This window comes from Nuphar pumila, chromosome 17 (genome assembly GCF_984573655.1).
Source record: "Nuphar pumila chromosome 17, dmNupPumi1.hap1.1, whole genome shotgun sequence".
Classification (NCBI taxonomy): Eukaryota; Viridiplantae; Streptophyta; class Magnoliopsida; order Nymphaeales; family Nymphaeaceae; genus Nuphar; species Nuphar pumila.
The window spans coordinates 11,600,103-11,620,905 of NC_143265.1; the positions used below are offsets into that span (position 1 = coordinate 11,600,103).

Here is a 20,803-nt window from a genome sequence, read left to right on the forward strand (position 1 = left end):
AATTTAATATCACATCCATGGTCTGAGAGTTGAGAAACAGAGAGAAGGTTCAAGTTTAATTTTGGTATAAATCTAATTTTGGGAATGAAAAAGTTTTGAGTTTCAAAATTGCCAACACCTTTAATTTCAAGAGAAGTTCCATCTGCAGTAGAAACAAAAGATGAGAAAACATTTTTTGAATATTCGGAAAGAGAATACATGTTTGGGGACAAATGAAAAGACGCACCCGAATCCAAATGCCAAGAAGTTTTACTTGGAGAAGAGAAAGTAGACACAACGGCTCCCTTGAGGAGCGGTTGAAGTGCCTCCACAATTTGGTTGAGTGAAAGAGATCCACTTGAAGAAGTCTCCTTTTGCGGTTGAGAGGTGGTAGCCATGGCTAACAACTTCTTCAACTTGGGACAAACGGGTTTGATATGCCTCAGTTCTTTACAAAAGTAGCAAACAATTTTGCTATAATCATTTTTTCCACCTTGTCCACCATTTCCTCCTTGATTTTTAAAATGAGGGGACGATAGGTTCTTAAATTGTTTTTGGGCCTAGACACCACATTGACCCCATCATTCTCTTCATAATTAGAGGGAACCACAAGCACATTTGACCCTTGCTTACTTATACCCATAAGAGTTTCTTCCGCACTTAATTTGGTGAGAACATCCTCAAGAGAAGGGGGAGTGAAAGATGACAAAAGAGAAGACCTTATTTGCTCAAATTCGGGCCTTAGTCCATTCAAAAATTTGAAGAATCGATTTTCTTTTAATTGTTTGTGGCGAAGTTCAATCGCCTCTCCACTCAATTTTGGTTCGAGCATAGCAAGCTCGTCCCAAATGGAAGAAAGTTCGACGAAATGTTTCCTAATGATCATTTCGCCTTGAAGAAGAGTTAGAGTCTTTTTTTGAAGATAATATTTATAGGACAAGTCCCTTTAGGTATACATTTTCTCAAGATACTCCTATGCTTGAGAAACCTTTTTGAATTTGATAATATTCGCGTTGATTTTTGTCTCAACGAAAGAAAAAATTCAAGACAATATTTTGAAATTCTTCATTTCCCATTTATCATGCTTTCTTCGAATATTCCTCAAGGGCTTTGATTCTTTCCTCTCCTTCAAGAATCCTAATTTCACATTTCTCAATCAAGGTGATTTTTGGTTCTGGTTCCGGGATTGTGCCTTGCACATAACCCCAAAGACCTTTTTCTTTTATATGAGCCTCCATGTTTTCGGCCCAAACGTGATAGTTGGAGCCATTTAGTTTAAATCCAAGAGACAAAGGAGACTCTTTTTCACCCATTAGAGAGGAAAGATGTTAGAAGAAATACGTACTACAATAAGACTTTTAAGTCTTGTCGTAATTCCCTTGTAAAATATTGAAGGAAGAGAAGCCACCTCTCCAATCTCCAAGAAGCCAAAGCCACATTTTTCGAGGCACCCGAAAAGTGAAGAATCACACGATCTTCGATCTTTAACCTTGCTTTGATACCATGTAAAAATGTCTACGAAGAGACAATACTCATACAAACACTAATACCTCAAAAGAGATGTACACAGAGGCACTCAAATAACACTTGAACAAGTATGCACAAAAGCCTAAAATAATATCAACATGCACAATGGCATGAAAAAGAAAAAAAAAATATATATATATATATATATATTGAAAGAGGGACAAGCGCTTGAGCTCACAAGCTTGACATTAATAAGGGGGAACACCCCTATTTATACATCACAAAAGGCGCCACATAGGGGGCTCCCAAAGGAGTCATTGGGAGCCCCCAATGACTCTTTTGGGGAGCCTTCTCTAGGTGGCACAAACCACAAAAAATAAAAAAAAATAAGAAAAGAAAAGAAAAAAAATAAAAGAAAAATATACAATCATATTTCAAATGGAATATGCGTAAAATAGGAAATTATAGAAATACCTTTTTCGGGTATTATGAGCATTATATATATATTTATATATATATATATATAGAGAGAGAGAGAGAGATATGTATACATATATATACATAGTATATCTGTATATGTATCTCTCTCTCTATATACTAATATATATATGTACATACAACGAGATTAAGGATTACATTTTAACATTGAGCCCATTGCAATGTATTATTACAGTAAGGAGTTTTGTCTCCTTAAGCTTATAAACACTGTGCATTTATTGCACTTCTTTTCTTTTGTGCTTCACAGATACACACTGGCAAGATAAGCGGCTGAATGCATATCTCGAACCCCGGACAGTGGGTGGGAAGATGCTGTGTGGCGTGGATACACAATGGAGGCTGCGAGCAGCCTCTCGCGAGCACGGATGTGTGCAGGTGAACAAGGGTAAGAAGGGGGCGTGGGATGAAGAGAAGGGATTCTCCTTCGAGTTCCAGAGACCTCCAAAAGCACAAGGCTAATACTTCGTTGATGCTTTTGCCAAAGTACATGGGCTTATTTATAGCCTCTCAGCCCTTCTTTGGGCCTCACCTAATTGGACCCTATAAACAGATCCATCCTAACCTATTCTCACTAGTGCCCCATGCTCCCATATACAATCCTTATTGATTATACCTCCCGGATCCCAAACCCAAATATACATAATCTTATTACAATGGTCTTTAGCCCCAAACCCATCGACACCCATGAGCCTGGCTTCCTTGCCCATGTGTGCCCTTGTCCGGCCCACTCCTTGATGTCCACCTTGCCCTCAAGTGGCTCATGCATTTCTGTTCGTAACATTCCCAACTTCAAATCCACCTTGTCCTCAAGGGGGACATGCGTTTCTGCCCACATGCGGTAGTGAGAAAGGTGTGTAAGGCATGCAGCCAGGTATGCTGCAGTTTCCATGGTTTGTGGCAGCGCAATTGTTGCAGTGTGTCGATTACCCAAACCGAGGTGCTGCCATGGAGAAGCAAGGGGGCAAACGAAAATGCAGTTTCCATTGCATGTGCTAGGATGGAAAACTGAGACTTGAGGGGATCTAGCAACTGTGCTCGAGAAGCTTGTGCATCAGGACACAAACAGGGTAGTTAGCCCTGCAGTGTCAGGCTGTCAAGGTTTCAGGGAATGTCATTCAAATTTGCACCAATTCAGCAACCGTGTGGCAGTGTTGCTTGCATGGGAGAGGGTGAGTGCAGGTGTGCCTCTGTTGCAGCAATTAGGAGAATGCAGCGTGACACCTATCAGTAATGCACTGCATAGCAGCATGTGACACTGCTTATTGCGTGCTTGTGTCATAGGGAAGGGGGCGTTATTGTGCATGCAAGGGCCTTGCCGATTCAGTATAGTGGTGAATGTATGCCCGCTTGGCGGTGGTTCCCATTTTGATGGTGGTTCCCTGGAGTTGCTTCTTTAAGTTCAAGATGCAACCACCCCGAGTCGGAACACCTCTGCTCTACAATTGGTTGGAGTCCTTGCGACGTTCGTCCTTGTGGGCAGTTGCTGTTACTCTTCAGCTGCATGCACCAACATACATACTGTGCTCGGTTATGACATGATAGCATGGTGTTAAGCAGCTTATGATCTACCGAGTTCTGCCTACCCACAGGTTCCAACTTTATCTCGATGACATGAGTAGCTACCTCCTTGTCATTTGTGATGGGGCCACAAATTGGAAGCCCATTCCAGTGGCAATGTGGTCCTGGGTCATCCTGAATTGTGTCTGTCTCTAGTGGTCTGTCAAACGAACTCGTTTGATCTCTGCACAAGCTTGGAGTGTTCGGGCTGCAACATTGAATAATAGGTAGCACGCGAAAGAGAGCGAGTCAAAAATATGTCTTGAATAACACAACATAGTCCAAGCACATGGTCAGGCAAGTCAAGCACATTGAGAACCTGAGGCGGCCTGATGTCTAGGGTTGCTGCTGATGGAGCATTGTAGTCAATGCTTGGTGGCCATCTTCTTGAGCTTGTGAAATTACATAACAACAGAGAGCTCTCAACCCGTTTGCCATAGCATTGCACACTGGGAAGCATTTCACAGCCATATGAACACTCCATCTCACCTCAGTGCTCATCATGTCCCTTACACCGTCATGACTGAATGTGGTCACGACGCAGGTGTAAAATTCCTGCAACCTGCATTCTATGTGCTCCAAGTGTGCATAAGGTGCATTGGCAACCATCTGAGGGTTCCCTACCACAACTCCCATAGGTTGTAAATTCTCTTTCTCAGCTTTTAGTTCTGCACCTCTTTCAGACATTTCCACAAACAGGTTGGGGGCGTCTTGTCCAGTCTTCATACCCTCTATGCTAGCATCGCCCCTTAGTCCTCCAGGGTCAATCACACCCAACACCTTAACGCTGCACTTTTTCTGGCCCCACTGAAATATGACAGGTGGCTGGGCACACTTGATGCACACCTCATGCTTGGAACTCCAGCCTCCTGAATCAAAGATGCCTTGGTAGTTGTTTTGCTCTGCTGAGTTCTGTAGCAAGGCTAGTTGTGGCCCATCCTTTGGTCTTCCTAATTGTGTCTAAATGGACTGCTTCCCCCTACTTCCATGCTTGCTGTTATGTTTGCCCAGTGTACAGGAAGGCTTGCACAAACCGACCGGGTGCTCTTGTGTACGACCATCATGGCTTGTTGGCAGTGAACTTCTGCAAGTACTGGCCCATAGAGTTGTATGTGATGCTTCATGCTCGCATGCGTGCTGCTACTTAGGCTTTGATCATGGGAGGGATGACTGTCCTTTGTTGGCTGCATTTCATCAAGCATCTTGTGGTCAGTGGTGCCCTGCCACCTTTTTTCCACACAGCTGTTTATCTTCCATTGCGTGTGGTGCTCAACACAACTGTTGTAGGTAGCAGAGTTCAAATAACATTCGGTTGTACCTTCGTTGCCCCACTTGGGCGTTTCTGGAATGAAACAAGGCCACTAAGGGCAATCAAGAGACACAATAATGTGCACAAGCACTAACCCAATAAGGCACAATACACAAGCTACTTAAGGTCAAATACAAGAATCCAAAACACACTCACAATAACCACTAATGGGCAAGCACAAGAGAACAAAACAATGTAAAAAATAATGTTTTTATTCACTAACAATGTTTAAGAAAAGCATGCCTGCAATATGGGAGAGATCCCATATTTATAGGGGATGAATCATGAAACACACAAAGGGGCTAGCCTAACTAGCTGTTGGACTAGCCCAACAGCTAGTTAGGCTAGTCCTAAATGATAAAAAAATAAAAAATAGAAAAACAAAAAAGTAAATGTATAAAAGTGCCCCTAATGGGCACCACCTATTATATTAAAGTGAAAAGACAAAAATGCTTCTAATGAACATAACCTATAACAAATATAAATCAGCAAAAATAAGTATATATACGTGCATATAAATATATACATTAATGTGTTTGTATGTACATATGTTTATACCTATACAATTTAACACTCTTCTTCAAACTTACGGTGTGATAATCGAAAGTTTGCCAAGAAGAGAAATAAAACGAGGTGAATGTAAGGCCTTAGTGAAAAAAATCTGCTATCTTACATTTAGAAGTCACATAGGGCAACTCAATTGTTCTTCAAGTATTCTTCTCTAACATAGTGACATTCCATCTCTATATGCTTGTTCATTCATGAAAGGGTATGGTTGCTCGTAATGTAGATAGCACTCTTGTTGTCGCAACACATCTTTGAAGGGCTGGAGATGACAACTTTCATATCTTTGATAAGGCTTCTCAGCCAAATAATCTCCATCATTGTTGTACGTATTGTATCGTATCTTACGATTCGTATCGTTATTTTTGGGTCTTCTGATACAATACATACTCTTATCACGATACAAGTGTATATCGTACCCGTATCGGGTGTATCATACGATACACTCATGTATCATGCTGCATTGTACAATACAATGTGTATCGTATGATACAATTTCAGTGTACTTAAAAAAGGCCGAAAGTTATCTTTTTTCATTTTGGGTTTAAAAGGCATCTTGAGGGCCAAGTTCTCTATATGTCTATAGTCTGTTAAAAGAAAACCCACATACCTTAAGTTCTCTGAGATCAATTTGGGAGCCGATTCATGCGCAAGGGAGATGACTTTTGCGATTTTATCAAGAGTGCATTTTTACCATTTTTTCACTCAAGAAAGTGGGTTAAGGTACAAAATCCCTATTTTTTGCTTCTTATTGAGTGTTCTTGGGGAAAGGTGTGTCTGGTGCTTATTTTTTGCTTCTTATTGAGTTTTTTAATTGGTTATATTTTATTTTCGATCGTTCAATGTCGTCTTCACGTTCATGTCATAGAGATGGTCCTGCATGGCAATACTAAAGAAGCATTGATGATGCACTACGACTAGAGTCACCATTGAATTTGAGATGTCTGTTTTTTTATACTACTATTAGAGGTGTACTTCATAGATTTAAGCAACATATTGCAGGTCAAGTTCAAAATGTATGTCCATGTGATTTTTCATCTATTTCTGCCACTTTTCGTGTTGATGTTATTGTTGAATTAGAAGAAATTCAAATAAGAATTTTGCAAAAATGCAAAGACGAAGTTCTTCCAACCGTTCCAAATTTCGAAAATGAAGATGACCAATTGCCAAAAAAATGGCCGAAGATAAAGAGATCATCGTGTGGCAGTTGTATGCAACATTGAGGAAATACTATTCTAATGTTTTGCAAATAGGCTTTAGAAAATAGTTTACTTTTAGGATCTTTATAGTTTAGAACTTTAGAGATGAAGATTAGCATGTAAGAGTTTGGTTAAATGTAATATTTTTAGTTGTCTTGAACTCTTAGTAGTTTAGTTATGACTTATGACATTTTAGTATGACTTGTATGTGAATTTAATATTGTTAGTTAAGGCTTTAATTGTGTTTAAAATTTAAATTATGTAGTTGCCTTTTATTTACATTGCCAGTTATCACATGCATGGTTTGTTATTAATTTAAATTATGTAGTTGCCCTCATATGTGATTTTATGGTTGTATTTTGTGCAATTCATTATTGTTTTATGTGATATGTTTTTTAGAATTTTTGCTATTTTTTTGTTTTTTTAGAATTTTTGAAATTTTTTTATTACAAATTTATGATACGATATGATATGGTGTTACTTTGGGCCCGACCGATACGAGTAACAATATGATACTTACAACTGTGATCTCCATAGTTGTTGCCATAACACGATATTCAGCTTTCATTGAAGACAATGTGACATGTTGCTTCTTGCACCTCAAAGATATTAGTCTCTTAAAAATATACAAAATCCAGTAGATGAGACTCTATCACAAGATTTCCTCCTCCCCAATCTGCATCGGTATAAGCAATTAATTTAAAAAAGAAGATGATAAGAAAAGCCCTTTAGATATAGTATTTTTGATGTATCTAACTATCTTCAAAGTCAAGACGACACTTATGCACTGTGGTTAGTGTATGCTGAAATTGACTTGCTTAATGAACAACATTAGCAATGTTCGGTCTTGTAATGAACAAGTTAGAAACCCGATCTGTTGTCGATATGGCGTTGGATCTTCAAGAAGAGTTCCATCTTCTAGTCTTAATTTCATATTTGATAACCTCCGATAGACACTTTCTTGTCATCTGATATCCCTGATTTGACAATAATATATTATGCCAACTTCATTCGAGATAAAATATATCCTTTGAGAGAATGCGCCACTTCTATACTTAAAAAATATCTCAAATAACCAAGATTAGACATGTCAAATTTTTTTTAAGAATTATTTTAATTTTATCAACTCTTTTTTTGTCACTTCTTGTAATGATTGTATCATCCGTGTGCAACAAAAGAATAACAATGTTAGAACTTGTATCTTTGACAAAAAGAGCAGAGTCGTTATAACAAAATCTATAACCCAAATTCAACATAACCTTGTTAAATCTATCATACCAAGCTTAAGGGCTTGTTTAAGCCCATATAAGACTTTTCTCGAACGAAGAACTTTTTCTCTTTCAATCTCAAGACCGAGCGCGAGATTCATGTACACTTCCTCGTTTAGGTCACCGTTTAAGAAGGCATTATTAACATCTAGTTGGTAGACAAAACATTTCATAATGGATGCTAAGACAATAAGAGTCCTTACATTAGTCTTAACGTGTAATGAAACGTGAGATCACAAGAGGCCATAGAGAGATCTTAACCACCCAATATTAAAGCCACTAATGGGCAAGATACATAAAACCACAATGTGCTTAAGCACTTGAGCACAAAGAACATAAAAATAAATAATTTGTATTAATGAATGCTAAAAAGCATGAAAAAGAGCGAGTGGCAATGACCCCTATTTATACACAATGGAGGACCAAGGGGAGACTCCCATTGAGTCGTTGGGAGCCTCCCAATGGTCATATTTATGACCGTTGGGGAGGGTCCAAACAACTCTATGGTTAGGGTCCAAAATGCCCTTGGTTATTAAATGAAAAGAAAAAGGGAAAAAATAAAGTAAAAGGTTACAAAAGAGTTCCTAGTGGACTGCCTTAATTACATACGGTATAAAGAAAAAAATATCCCTGAGGGTTATGGCAATTTGTATATATATATATATATATATATATATATATATATATATATATATATATATATATATGCACATAAATTTTAATATCCTCCCTCAAACTTACGATGAGATCACTGAAAGTTTGTTAAGAAGAAATATAAAATGAGGGGTAGAAAGGGCTCTGGTGAAGAAATTGACGAGTTGATACTCCGATGTGATATACGATAACTCAATAAATTTTTTTAAATATTCATCACGAACATAGTGACAGTCTATCTTAATGTGTTTGGTTTTTTTTATGAAAAGTGTGATTGCTTGCTATATAGATTACACTTTTGTTGTCACGACACATCTTTGAAGATTTTGAGATGGAAACTCCCATGTCTTGGAGAAGAGTCTTGAGCCATATAAGCTTCATTGTTGTCGTTGCCATTGCTCGATATTATGCTTCAGTTGAAGATAACAAGACCTTTATTGTTTTTACACCTCCAAGAAATTAAAGAATCCTTTTAAAAAACACAAAAATCAGTAGTTGGTATTCTATCATTTGGGTTACCACCCCGTCAACATTAGTGTAAACAGTTAATTCTAAAGATAATGAAGAGGATAAAAAAAGCCCTTTTGAGATTATGTTTTTAATATATCGAATAATCCTCGTAAATGCAGTCATGTGCATTGTGGTAGGAGCATGCTGAAACTGACTTGATGCATGAATCGTATGAACGATATCAGGTCGGGTGATAGAGAGGTAGGTGAGAGATCCAATCAATTGGCGATATGGAGTAGGATCTTCAAGCAATACACTATCTTTAAGTCTTAATTTGACATTTATGATTTCTGGGGTTTCCACCTTCTTTTTATCTAAAACTTATGACCTAGCACATATATCCGCAGTAATCTCAATAACTCATTTGTCATTTTTTGTGATATCATCAACATATAGAAGAAGAATCACACATTTACTACTTGTTTTCTTGACAAAGAGAGCAGGGTCAATATGACAAAGAGAAAATCCCAAATTAATAAAAACATTACTAAATTTATCATACCAAGCCATGCACATGTCGCGCGGTTGTGCATCAGTGTAATGCACACCGTGCACGTGCACGTCCGCAGATTGTACATCTCGCACGTAAGCACCAAGCGCATGCGCATTGCGTGCATATATGCCACTCTTGTGCATCACGCGCAAGTGCGCCATACGCGTGTGTGTCGCGCGCTAAGGCACCAGAATTATGTGCATCATGTATGCAAATGCCAGGCGAGTGCGCCTCGTGCGCTTGAGCACCAGAAGGGTGCACACTGTGCGCCTGTGCGCCCGCCGATCCGGTTCCTGTTCTTGCGGCGCGGGCCGCTTGCCTTATTTTCGAAAGTGCTGGTGCATCTTTTTCATCATCTGCGCCAACTACTGCTGCAGTGTGGATAACCGAGTTTCAATTCTACTCATCCGGCCATCCACACCGGATATTTTACCTTCGATCGCATTGACACGGGCGGGCATGTCTTCGATGCTCACATCCACTTGCTGCTGCAACTATTCCATCATGACATCCTTCTTCAACATAGCTTTGGGTGGCATGAATGCTCTGATACCAATTGTTGCGGTCAGACCCCGCTGCTCACAAGGATCTCATACCGCACTTTGCCGCAGACGCTCACAGGGTGTGATATGGACTGTGTAGTGACACAATGCACAATCTTTTCTCCTTCACTGCTCGCAGGCGCTATTCGCAAGATGCGCACACAAGTGCGGTAGATGATTGTAATGAAATATGCGGGAAAGCAAAGAGTGCACTAAGCACTTACAACATTTACTAATGAACAAACAAAGAGGGGCTAATACCCAACCCACAAGAGACAACACAACATAAAAATATAAATGCCTCTTATTGAAAGAGAGAGAGCTCTCAAGAGTGAGAAATACAAGAGGGGAGCACCCCTATTTATACACAAGAGAAGGAGAGGGAGAGGGCCAAGAGGCCTTAAAAGGAGAGCCACCTAGGGGGCTCCCCATGTAGTCGTTGGGAGCCCCCAACGGTCACTAATGTGACCGTTGGAGGCCCCATCGACTACATGGTGGGGCCCCTTTTGAGTGAGCAAAAAACAAAAAATAAAAAATACATTTTACAAAAAATAAAGAGAAAAATAAACTAAGAAAAACAAGTACCCCTATCGGGTACTTGTGAAATGACAGAAATACCCCTATCGGGTATTATATATATATATAAATATATATATATATATATATATATATATGAATTACATATATTTTAACACCCTCCCTCAAGCTTTACGGGGATATAACCGAAAGCTTGTTAAGGAGAAACAAAAACCGAGGAGCCGCAAGAGCCTTAGTGAAGAAGTCCGCCAACTGGTACTCTGATGTGACGTAAGGTAGTGCTATAGTTCCTCTTAGGAATTCATCCCGAACGTAATGGCAGTCCATCTCAATATGTTTAGTACGCTCATGGAAGGTGTGATTGCTTGCAATATAGATTGCGCTTTTGTTGTCACAACACATCTTCGAAGGAGTAGAGATGACAATGCCCATATCACTGAGGAGGCTTCTTAGCCACACAAGTTCCATGGTTGTAGTGGCCATAGCACGATATTCTGCTTCCGTCGAGGACAATGATACTTTGTGTTGCTTCTTGCATCTCCACGAAATCATAGTCACCTAAGAAAACACAAAAACCGGTAGTTGAGACACGGTCATTGGGATTTCCTCCCCAATCTGCATCAGTATAAGCAATTAAATCAAGTGACGAGGCAGAAGAAAGAAAAACTCCCTTAGTTATGGTATCTTTGATATATCTGACAATCCTTAAGACTGCACTCATGTGCACGGTTGTAGGTGCATGTTGAAACTGACTGACAGAGTGGACAACATGAGCAATGTCTGGCCGAGTGATGGATAGGTAGGTTAGAGACCCAACAAGTTGCCGGTAGGGAGTAGGATCCTCGAGAGGTGTTCCATCTTCCAACCTTAATTTTGCATTGATGACTTCTGGGGTTTCTGTCTTCTTGTCATCGGAGATACCCGATTTGGAACAGATGTCAGCAGCAAGTTTCATCTGAGAGAGAATGTACCCTCGAGGAGAGTACGCCACTTCAATTCCTAAAAAATATCTTAAGAAACCAAGGTCAGACGTATCAAAATTTTCTTTCAAAACCTTTTTAATATCATTAATGCCTTGCTCATCACTTCCTGTGATGATCATATCATCAACATAAAGTAGTAAAATAACTACAGAAGACCCTGCACTTTTCACAAACAAAGCAGTGTCAGTATAACATGAACGAAAATTTAAACTTGTCATTACATTACTAAATCTATCATGCCAAGCCTTTGGAGCTTGTTTTAAACCATATAATGCCTTTTTAAGTTTAAGAATTTTATTTTTACCAATACATACTCCTGGTGGGGGATCCATGTAAACTTCTTCATTTAATTCGCCATTTAGGAATGCATTCTTAACATCAAGTTGATAGATAGGCCATTTCTTTACAGACGCAATAGCAATAAGAGTCCTAACACTAGTCATTCTAGCAACAGGTGCGAAGGTTTCTTCATAATCTATACCATATTACTGAGCATATCCTTTAGCTACTAATCATGCTTTATAGCGATCTAATGAACCATCACTCTTGGTTTTAATTTTGAAGACCCATCTACATCCTATTGATTTCTTTCCAGTGGGTAACGAAGTTATTTCCCAAGTTTTTGCTTTTTCAAGGGCACTAAGCTCTAAGTTCATGGCTTCAACCCATTGGGGAATATTTTTGGCCTCATTATAGTGTGAAGGTTCATGAAATGAATGTAATGCAATTAGACATGCTCTATATCTAGGAGTTAGGGACTCATAGGAAACAAACCTATTTGGAGGATTGGAGATCTGACTGGATCTCCTTAAAGATGTTTCTTCAATGTCGGATCCTTGAGAGTATTTTTCTAAGGCACTTATCTGAGTTTGTTGACCACGCCTAACATATGTTTGGATTGGTCTATTATTCTCATCTACAGCATTATCAAGAGGGATTTCCTCTAGGTCATTCAAAGACTCATTAGAGATTTCCTCTTCTTGAGGAGTCTCATCTTCTTGAGATAGAAGATCAAATAAAAAAGTATATTCACTTTCATCAATATCTTTAGTTTTCACAAAACCATTTTCATTTTCCAAAAATGTTACATCTTTGGATACATAGAGTTTGTTATTTTTCAAATCAAAACATCTAAAACCCTTTTGATTTTCTCCATAACCCAAGAAAACGCATTCAATAGCTTTAGGAGATAATTTGTCCCGTTTATGAGTAAGGACAAAACATTTACATCCAAAAACTCTTAATCTATTGAAGTCAGGTGTTCTTTCAAATAGTTTTTCGTATGGAGATGTATTTTGTAAGGATGAAGATATCATTCTATTTATTAAATAAGTTGAGGTTAAGGCCGCTTCGGCCCAAAAATTCTTTGGAATTTCTTTGGAAATAAGGAGTGTCCTAGTGGTTTCCATGATATGTCTATGCTTTCTTTCGGCCAAGCCGTTTTGTTGAGGAGTCCTAGGACACGATCTTTGATGACAAATCCCATTTATTTCTAAATAGTTTTGAAATTCATTTGATAAATATTCTCCACCCGAATCGGATCTAAGAGTAGAGATATTACTTGAAAATTGATTTTTAACTATCATATGAAATTTTTTAAAAAACTCAAAGACTTCGGATTTTAAATTGAGAAAGTAGATCCATACATACCTAGTATAGTCATCGATGAAAGTGACATAATAGGAGTACCCTCCTTTAGACATGACAGGGGAAGGACCCCAAACGTCCGAATGGACTAACTCAAAAGGTCTTTTGGAAACAAAAGTCCGGTTTGGAAAAGGAGTAGATTTCATTTTGCCAAAAATACAATTCTTGCACACAAAATGTTTCTCATTACAAAATTTCTTTCCAAATGGAAAGTAGTACATTTTTGAGAAACTTGGATGTCCAAGTCTTTGATGCCAAATATCAATATTTTTATCTTGGACATGGTTACAAAAAGAGTTAATGGGGAGTTTCAAGTTGCTCATGTAATAGAGATCTCCCCTTCTATGGCCTTGCCCAATCAACTTCCCGGACCGGAGATCCTGTATAGAGCAATCCTTAGTTGAGAAGGAGATTTTACATCCATGATCGCATATTTGAGCAACAGAGAGGAGATTTAAATTAAGTTGAGGTACAACTCTCACGTTTGGCACAAAGAAGTCTTTTGAAAAGTTTAAGGTTCCAAGACTTTTAACTTGTAAAGATGTACCATCGGCAGTTGAAACATAGGAGTTTTTAAAGTTATTACATAAATCGGAAAGCTCATTTTCAAGGGGGGGTCATATGAAAGGAAGCTCCAGAGTCAAGGATCCAAGACGACATACCTGGAGGAGAGGAGGAAGCTACGGCGGCACCCGAAGTTGATGGAATCTTGAGTAGAGTTTGTAGTGCCTCCGATAGTTGAGCAAGAGAAAAAGAGTCCGTTCCTTTGATTGCTTCCTCTTTCTTTTGAGTAGCTTCTTCAACGGAAGCAACTTTATTTTTTTGGTGCTTCATTCAACTTAGGGCAATTAGGTCATATGACCCGGTTCTTGACAATGATGGCAAATGGCTTTTCTGTAGTTGCCATTATAGTTATTTTGTCTTCCAAAATGTGGAGTTTTGTAGGTTTTCATATGGTTGCCGGGTTTGGATACGGCCAAGACATCATTTCCTCCTTTAATCATGCCAAGACGGGTTTCTTCTTGGCATATTTCGGCTATGGCATCTTCCAAGGGAAGAGGCTTTGATCTATGTAGGAGGGAGGATCTCACTTGTTCATATTCGGGCCTAAGCCCATGTAAAAATTGGAAAAAGTGTTTTTTTTCCATTTGTTCTCTCCTTAATTCCACATCTATACTAAAAACCCATTTTGGTTCTAGTAAGGATAGCTCATCCCATAGAGGGCCAAGAGTGCTAAAGTAATCCCTAACACTCATTTCTCCTTGCTTGATAGTCCGGATTTTTTCTTGAAGAAAGAATTGACGAGCAAGGTCTTTTTGTGTAAACATACCTTTCATGAAGAACCATGCTTCATTTGCCATCCTAAATTTGGCAATGTTGGCGCAAATCTTGAGCTCCACATTATTCATGAACCAAGCAAGAATCTTGGCATGCTTACTCTCCCAATCTTCTATTTTAGATTGGTGATCTTCAATGGCCTTTATGCGGGCATCTCCTTCAAGAGCTTTTTCTTGATCGCCTTCCATCTTAGTTAGTTGGAGTTGTGGTTCCGGAATGGTGCCCATAACGTATCCCCAAAGCTTTTTCCCTTTGAGGTTGTTTTTCATGGCGGCGGCCCACATCATGTAGTTGGAACCATTGAGCTTGAAGGAGAGATCAATCTTTTGTTCTCCTTCCATAACAACCACTTACAAGAGAATATCAAGGAGAGAGAAACAAAGAAAAAAAATATAGCTACACCACTAGCTATATTAAAAAGAAGAGCATACCCTAGGCTCTGATACCATGTAATGAAATATGCGGGAAAGCAAAGAGTGCACTAAGCACTTACAACATTTACTAATGAACAAACAAAGAGGGGCTAATACCCAACCCACAAGAGACAACACAACATAAAAATATAAATGCCTCTTATTGAAAGAGAGAGAGCTCTCAAGAGTGAGAAATACAAGAGGGGAGCACCCCTATTTATACACAAGAGAAGGAGAGGGAGAGGGCCAAGAGGCCTTAAAAGGAGAGCCACCTAGGGGGCTCCCCATGTAGTCGTTGGGAGCCCCCAACGGTCACTAATGTGACCGTTGGAGGCCCCATCGACTACATGGTGGGGCCCCTTTTGAGTGAGCAAAAAACAAAAAATAAAAAATACATTTTACAAAAAATAAAGAGAAAAATAAACTAAGAAAAACAAGTACCCCTATCGGGTACTTGTGAAATGACAGAAATACCCCTATCGGGTATTATATATATATATATATAAATATATATATATATATGAATTACATATATTTTAACAGATGATATGGCGCACACTGGCGCTGGACAAAGCAAAGCACACGTAGGCGCGATCCTTATGTGGCGCATGTAGGCACTAGAAGATCCAACACGCACACAGGCACAACTGAGTGGATGCGCATGCAAGAGCGGTATCAATAGCCTCAGTTACAAGCATTGTCACAGGCTGCAAGGTGGAGGCGCACATGCAGGCGATCGGGCTGATGAAGCTCACAGGAGCACGTCAGGTCTGGCGCAGGGGTGTCCTGGCACTCCCATGATGATCATCTGTCATAAGCATCATACAACATGGATCAAGTGCACATAAGAACTACAAGTGCTAGCGTCAGTTGCCGATGCACTTAGCTGATCTTTGCTTAAAGGCATGTGAGCTCAGCTCATGCATACACCGATGCGGCGACCAAAGTCACAATGAACCGTTCGCACGGTCCAGCACAATGGCAGCCTTTCAGCAAGAAGCGACGATGATGCAAATTATCGGCCCGTCATAAGCAACACAATGTCTGCCTATAATGTCACTCAGAAATTAATCACAATAAGCTGTGTGATTGCACTTGGCTGGATCTGTGATTTCGACAAAGTGAGCAGTGTGCTCGGCATACGTCGAATGCAGGGATTACACTGACAGAAGTCCAACTATGGCGATAGATCGTGCACCGACAGGAATTCGGTGCATGCACAGGCTGTAGCACAATCAAGACGATCAGGAGCAGTCAAGAGAGCTTGATGAGTTGTCTACAACAATTGAAGGCTGCTACGGCGATTTAGCACTCGGTGATCTGCTGCGGCAGTCCGGCCAGCGCTGGATCGTCAATCATCTGCTCACAAAGCAATTGCTGTGAAGATGCTGTTGCAGAGATGATCAACAGCAGCAAGGAAGGCGTCTCAGCTGGAGTGAGGCGTCTATAGGAATAGATGTGCGATGGAGAGGAGGATGGAGAAAGAAAGAAAATCCCTCTCTTGGAACTTGAATTCTCAAAAGAGAGCCAATCCTCAAATGAGGCCAAATCTCCAGAATTGGAGCCAAATGAATTTCATTAAAAAATCACACATATATCATCTCTATCTCATTTACACTTGCATTGCACTATTTATAGGGCTTACAAAACCTGGCGCCAACCTCTTGGACGGCCCATACATTAAATCCTATCATTGACACTCTTATTCTGCCAGTTGGGACCGCTCCAACCGTAGCCTCCATTCTGTTGGCGCACACATGTGATGTGGTGCGCATGCCTGTGCTGCGCCCTCTATCGTGATGCGGTGATGCTTGGTGCCCACACGTGCTGCTACGCGCTCCTGCAGCTGTGCGGTGGCACATGCAAGTGCTCGCTGCCGGATGCATTCAAACTTGAGACCTCATCACAAGTGCCTCAAATCTCTTTGATGGTGCTAGCGAGGTCCTTGGCCAGCCACAAAGGAGGAGGCATGGAGGGAGTTGAACAGATGAGGAGGACTGGAGGAAGCCAGCCACTGTGGCGCAACATAGGAACAAGCCAACGAGAAGGAACCTTTAAAGCCCCTTATGCAGGCTACATCTGAACCGTTGATCGATTTATGTTCAACGATTCAGATTAAAACATTATATATACTGTTATTTTAATGAATAAATATATTATATGCAAAATTCCATAATGTAATTTTTACCGAGCTTAATCAAGCCTAATGGTGCTTATCAAGCTCATTAGGTTGTTCAAGCTTGGGCTCATTTACCCGACCGAGCCTGAACTCATGTCCAGACTCAGCTCATTTACCGATTCGAGTCAGGCTTAAGCGTGCTGAGCCCAGGCCAATCTCAAGTCAACCTGGTTCGTTGTGCTTCCCTAACAAGAGATTTTGAGTGCACAACCTCTATGGAATGGATAATCATTATGCAAGTTCTTTTGGATTTATCTAGATGTTTCCAGAATTTAGTCTTTTTCTTCATTGACATCAACCATGCTGAAAGAGTCAAACTATTTCGTGCACATAAATTTTTATCGCTGGTGCTTTGTGCAGATACATGCGTATGTGGTGTACTGTGATATCTGCCATGGTGACTAAACGCTCTTATTTTTGAAGGTTATATCATTGCATAATATTTCTAGTGCAGTTCCGGGCCTAGCTGCTGTTAACAGGTTAAACTAAACTTTTGACAAATCATTATTAACCCTTTAGAATGTGTTAGTTACCCATTAAGCTCTGTTTAATTTTTAATGATTTAAAAATGTCAGATTTTCTAATTTTCACTAATTTTTAATTTCTATTTTCTGTTATTGCATAAAAATCTAGAAAATCAAAATTCATTCTGTTTGCTTTTAACTCCGCTACTTTGTCATTACGTGGTGATTATTTTTCTGGCTGTGGAGTAATGTATCATGAAAATCCTATATCCTGTTTAACATCGTAGGACTTGCCTCTATTTACCCAGCAGCAAATACAGCTTGAGTTGAGCTTCAAAAAGGGTGACTGGTCTAAGGCCACACACCAAGTTTTCGGGATATGCTATGTTGGCATTGTTAGTTTACTAAGTTTTGTAGGATCTAGGATCATGGATGATAATTACAAGTTCAGATCGTGAATCTATTTGTCTTGGCTGATTTCACTGAAATGAGATTATATGTTGAGGTTCCTAATTTTCTTAATGTAAGGACTATATATGTAGCCAAGCGTAAATACACTGAGGAACATATATATGCTGTCTGTAACTATCATGTGTTGTGCCTGCTCTTACCATAGTAAGAATTGCCTAATCCTTTTTCTCGCACAAAATGGAATAAATATTTGTCAGTAGTACATCATTGTATATCAAACATTGCATATGTTTATGCTCTTCTTTGTGTTTACAGCTTTTCCTCTTTAATTAGGAAGCTGTCCTCTCACGTTTGCTTGTGCAATTGTGCCATGCCTGCACCTTGGCATGAGATAGAGCTGTTCTGTCTCAAACCTTGAATCTAATATCAGAATGAACTGTAGTTTCGACGGTAATGATGAGTGCATGTATTTATCAAAGTGATCCTGTTGGGATGAGCTATATGGAATGTAACTTTTCTTTTGGAAGGCCTGATGTATGCTTGTATATTGATTGATGCACTTTGTTACCTTCTAAAAAGTTAGTTCTTTAATATCCTCCATATCTTCATGATTCTTTTGTTTTTTTGACTGCACAATCTTCAGACCAGAGACAATGGAAGAAAAGCTATTAAAGAATGAGATAAATCAGCTGAAGGAAAAGCTATCAAAAGATCCCCCAATGAAGTTGAATGGAGAATCCGATCAAGATTCTACCAGATTGCTTCAGGATCTGGTTGCAAAGAAAGAGAAAGAACTAGAACTGTTAATACAGGAGTTGGATGACAAGGTCCGGTTTGGCCAGAGAAGTGGTGACAGGCCAGGCTCTGGGGCAAGCAGAACTGGTGTTGGATACTTAGAGAGGCCACCTTCTCAGTCTGGTGTTTCAGAGGATGCGAGAAGTGTGGAATTTGCAGAAAGGCCTCGTTCTCGTGGAGGTGCACCAGATGTGTGGACTAAAGCTGATGACCGGAGAGGATTCCAGGGTAGCAGGGAGAGGGGCTTTCTTGGCAACAGGGACGCAGACAGGTAATAAGTTTAATTTTGTAATTGTTTGATAAAGTGCTTTGTTGTTTAAAAAGATGCCTGCAAGTCTTTTCGCAAAACAATCTGCGTTTTCAAGATGTTCATCCCTTCCACCCTCTGAATTCTATCCTTCTCAATGTGGCGGATAGTTTGGTGGAGCTCAACACTGGGGGTGACTCCCTTTTAAACTACTGGCCTCAAAGGTTGAGCCTATCCATGGCGTTTGAAAGATGGGTGGTAGTTCAACATTCATATTTTGGATATTCCGCTTGCTTTCTATATGAAAACTGTCTTAAACATAGATAAGGTCTGTCACTGAAACTCTGAATGTGTTAAGCGGCATAAGGCATGAAACTCTCTACACTGCAAGGTGCACAAACATGATGGAAACCAGTAAAACTGATAGAGCCACTAGTACCATTTGCATCTAGCCGCTTTAAATGGCAATGCACCATGCTGTAGACAGTAGTGTTGAAAGTAAAAACCTAGAGAGAGAGAGAGAGCATTCTGTTAAGTGGAAGCTAATGTGTTCGTTTGTGTCTGGGTTTGTAGGTCGAGCTCAAAGGAAAGATGGTAATGCAGAATCTGATGCGAGCTTGTTGGTCCCTTTTTGTTTTGAATCAAAACCTAATAACTTGTTTAGTTTCCATTTCCTATTCGTGCTTTCCCACTGGAAAGTGAAGAGATTTTGGCTGTTGATAGACCTCTTATGATTTATTGTCTACCTTGATGCGGTGTACAATTACATTTTTTTTCCAAGGCAAGCAACCTCGTGGTGTTTTTGACTCAATTCTTCGTTTATTCCTTGTTTAATTCCGAAGAATTGCAATGTACAAACTGACATTTACTTTTGTTGGTGGTTCTTAAAAATCTTTTATTGTGCATGATGGGTGGGTTTTGTCATGATTTAGTTGGTTGTGTTTGGATAATTTATATTCTCTGTCCTTTGAAACTTGCTGCAAGATTCTAAAGGAGTCCACTACCTTTAATAATTCTTTCAACATACTAATATACAGTAAAAGTGGAGGTGGGGTCATACAAACAGGAGGGCATGGTTGAGCGTGTAGGTCCAGTACGTCTCAATCTATGTCACAACTCTCGTTCTGGGCACAAATTAGGTAAGAGAAAATAATGCATTAAACATCTAGTTTTTGCGAAAATATCTGTAAATATTATAATTCAAAAAATGCATAAAATGTATATAAATATATATTTGCAAACGTTTTTATTGCATTTAAATTATGATTAAAAATGCAATCTTCGTGTTTTTTGATTTGCAATATTTTCAAAAATTCGGTGACATTTGTGAGAAGTTTCAAAGACGACCAACACCCCTGGTCTCCGCTAGTCTGTCCGGAGCAGTTAGTACACGTCACCATGTTGGGACGTTGCAAGTTCGAATTCCAATGGTATGGTTGTATAACTGGTAGGGGGTCTGCCTAACCCCAGCTTTCTCTGTCGGAAAAAAAAGTTTCATGGATGACCATCTTCAACTCAGATGGGGCTTCAACTATGTCCAATCAGACAGCTAATTGTTCGAGTTTTTTTCCCTAAAAAAAAGGAAAAGAAAACTATGTCCAGGGCTTTAGAGCGAGAACTGTTGCATTTTCGGGAAAAAAAAGATCTCACATTATATTACTGGTGGCTGTGACTACAATCTTAAGAGTTTTACAAATTTCACCTAAGAGATCATTGGGTCTAGGTTGTACAAGTAATCATGATGCTCAC

At 39.6% G+C, this 20,803-nt stretch overlaps 1 protein-coding gene across 1 annotated transcript in view; it reads left to right on the forward strand.

Moving 5' to 3' along the window:
- LOC149811637 (eukaryotic translation initiation factor 4B2-like) overlaps positions 1-19,959 on the forward strand; it is a 47,138-nt gene extending 27,179 nt beyond the window's left edge. Inside the window, exons 2-3 of the mRNA XM_089993173.1 lie at positions 18,656-19,078; positions 19,628-19,959. Coding sequence (XP_089849299.1) covers positions 18,656-19,078; positions 19,628-19,652 — 448 coding nt within the window. The 3' untranslated portion in view covers positions 19,653-19,959. The remainder of the gene's footprint in view (positions 1-18,655; positions 19,079-19,627) is intronic.
- Positions 19,960-20,803: the final 844 nt, after the last annotated feature.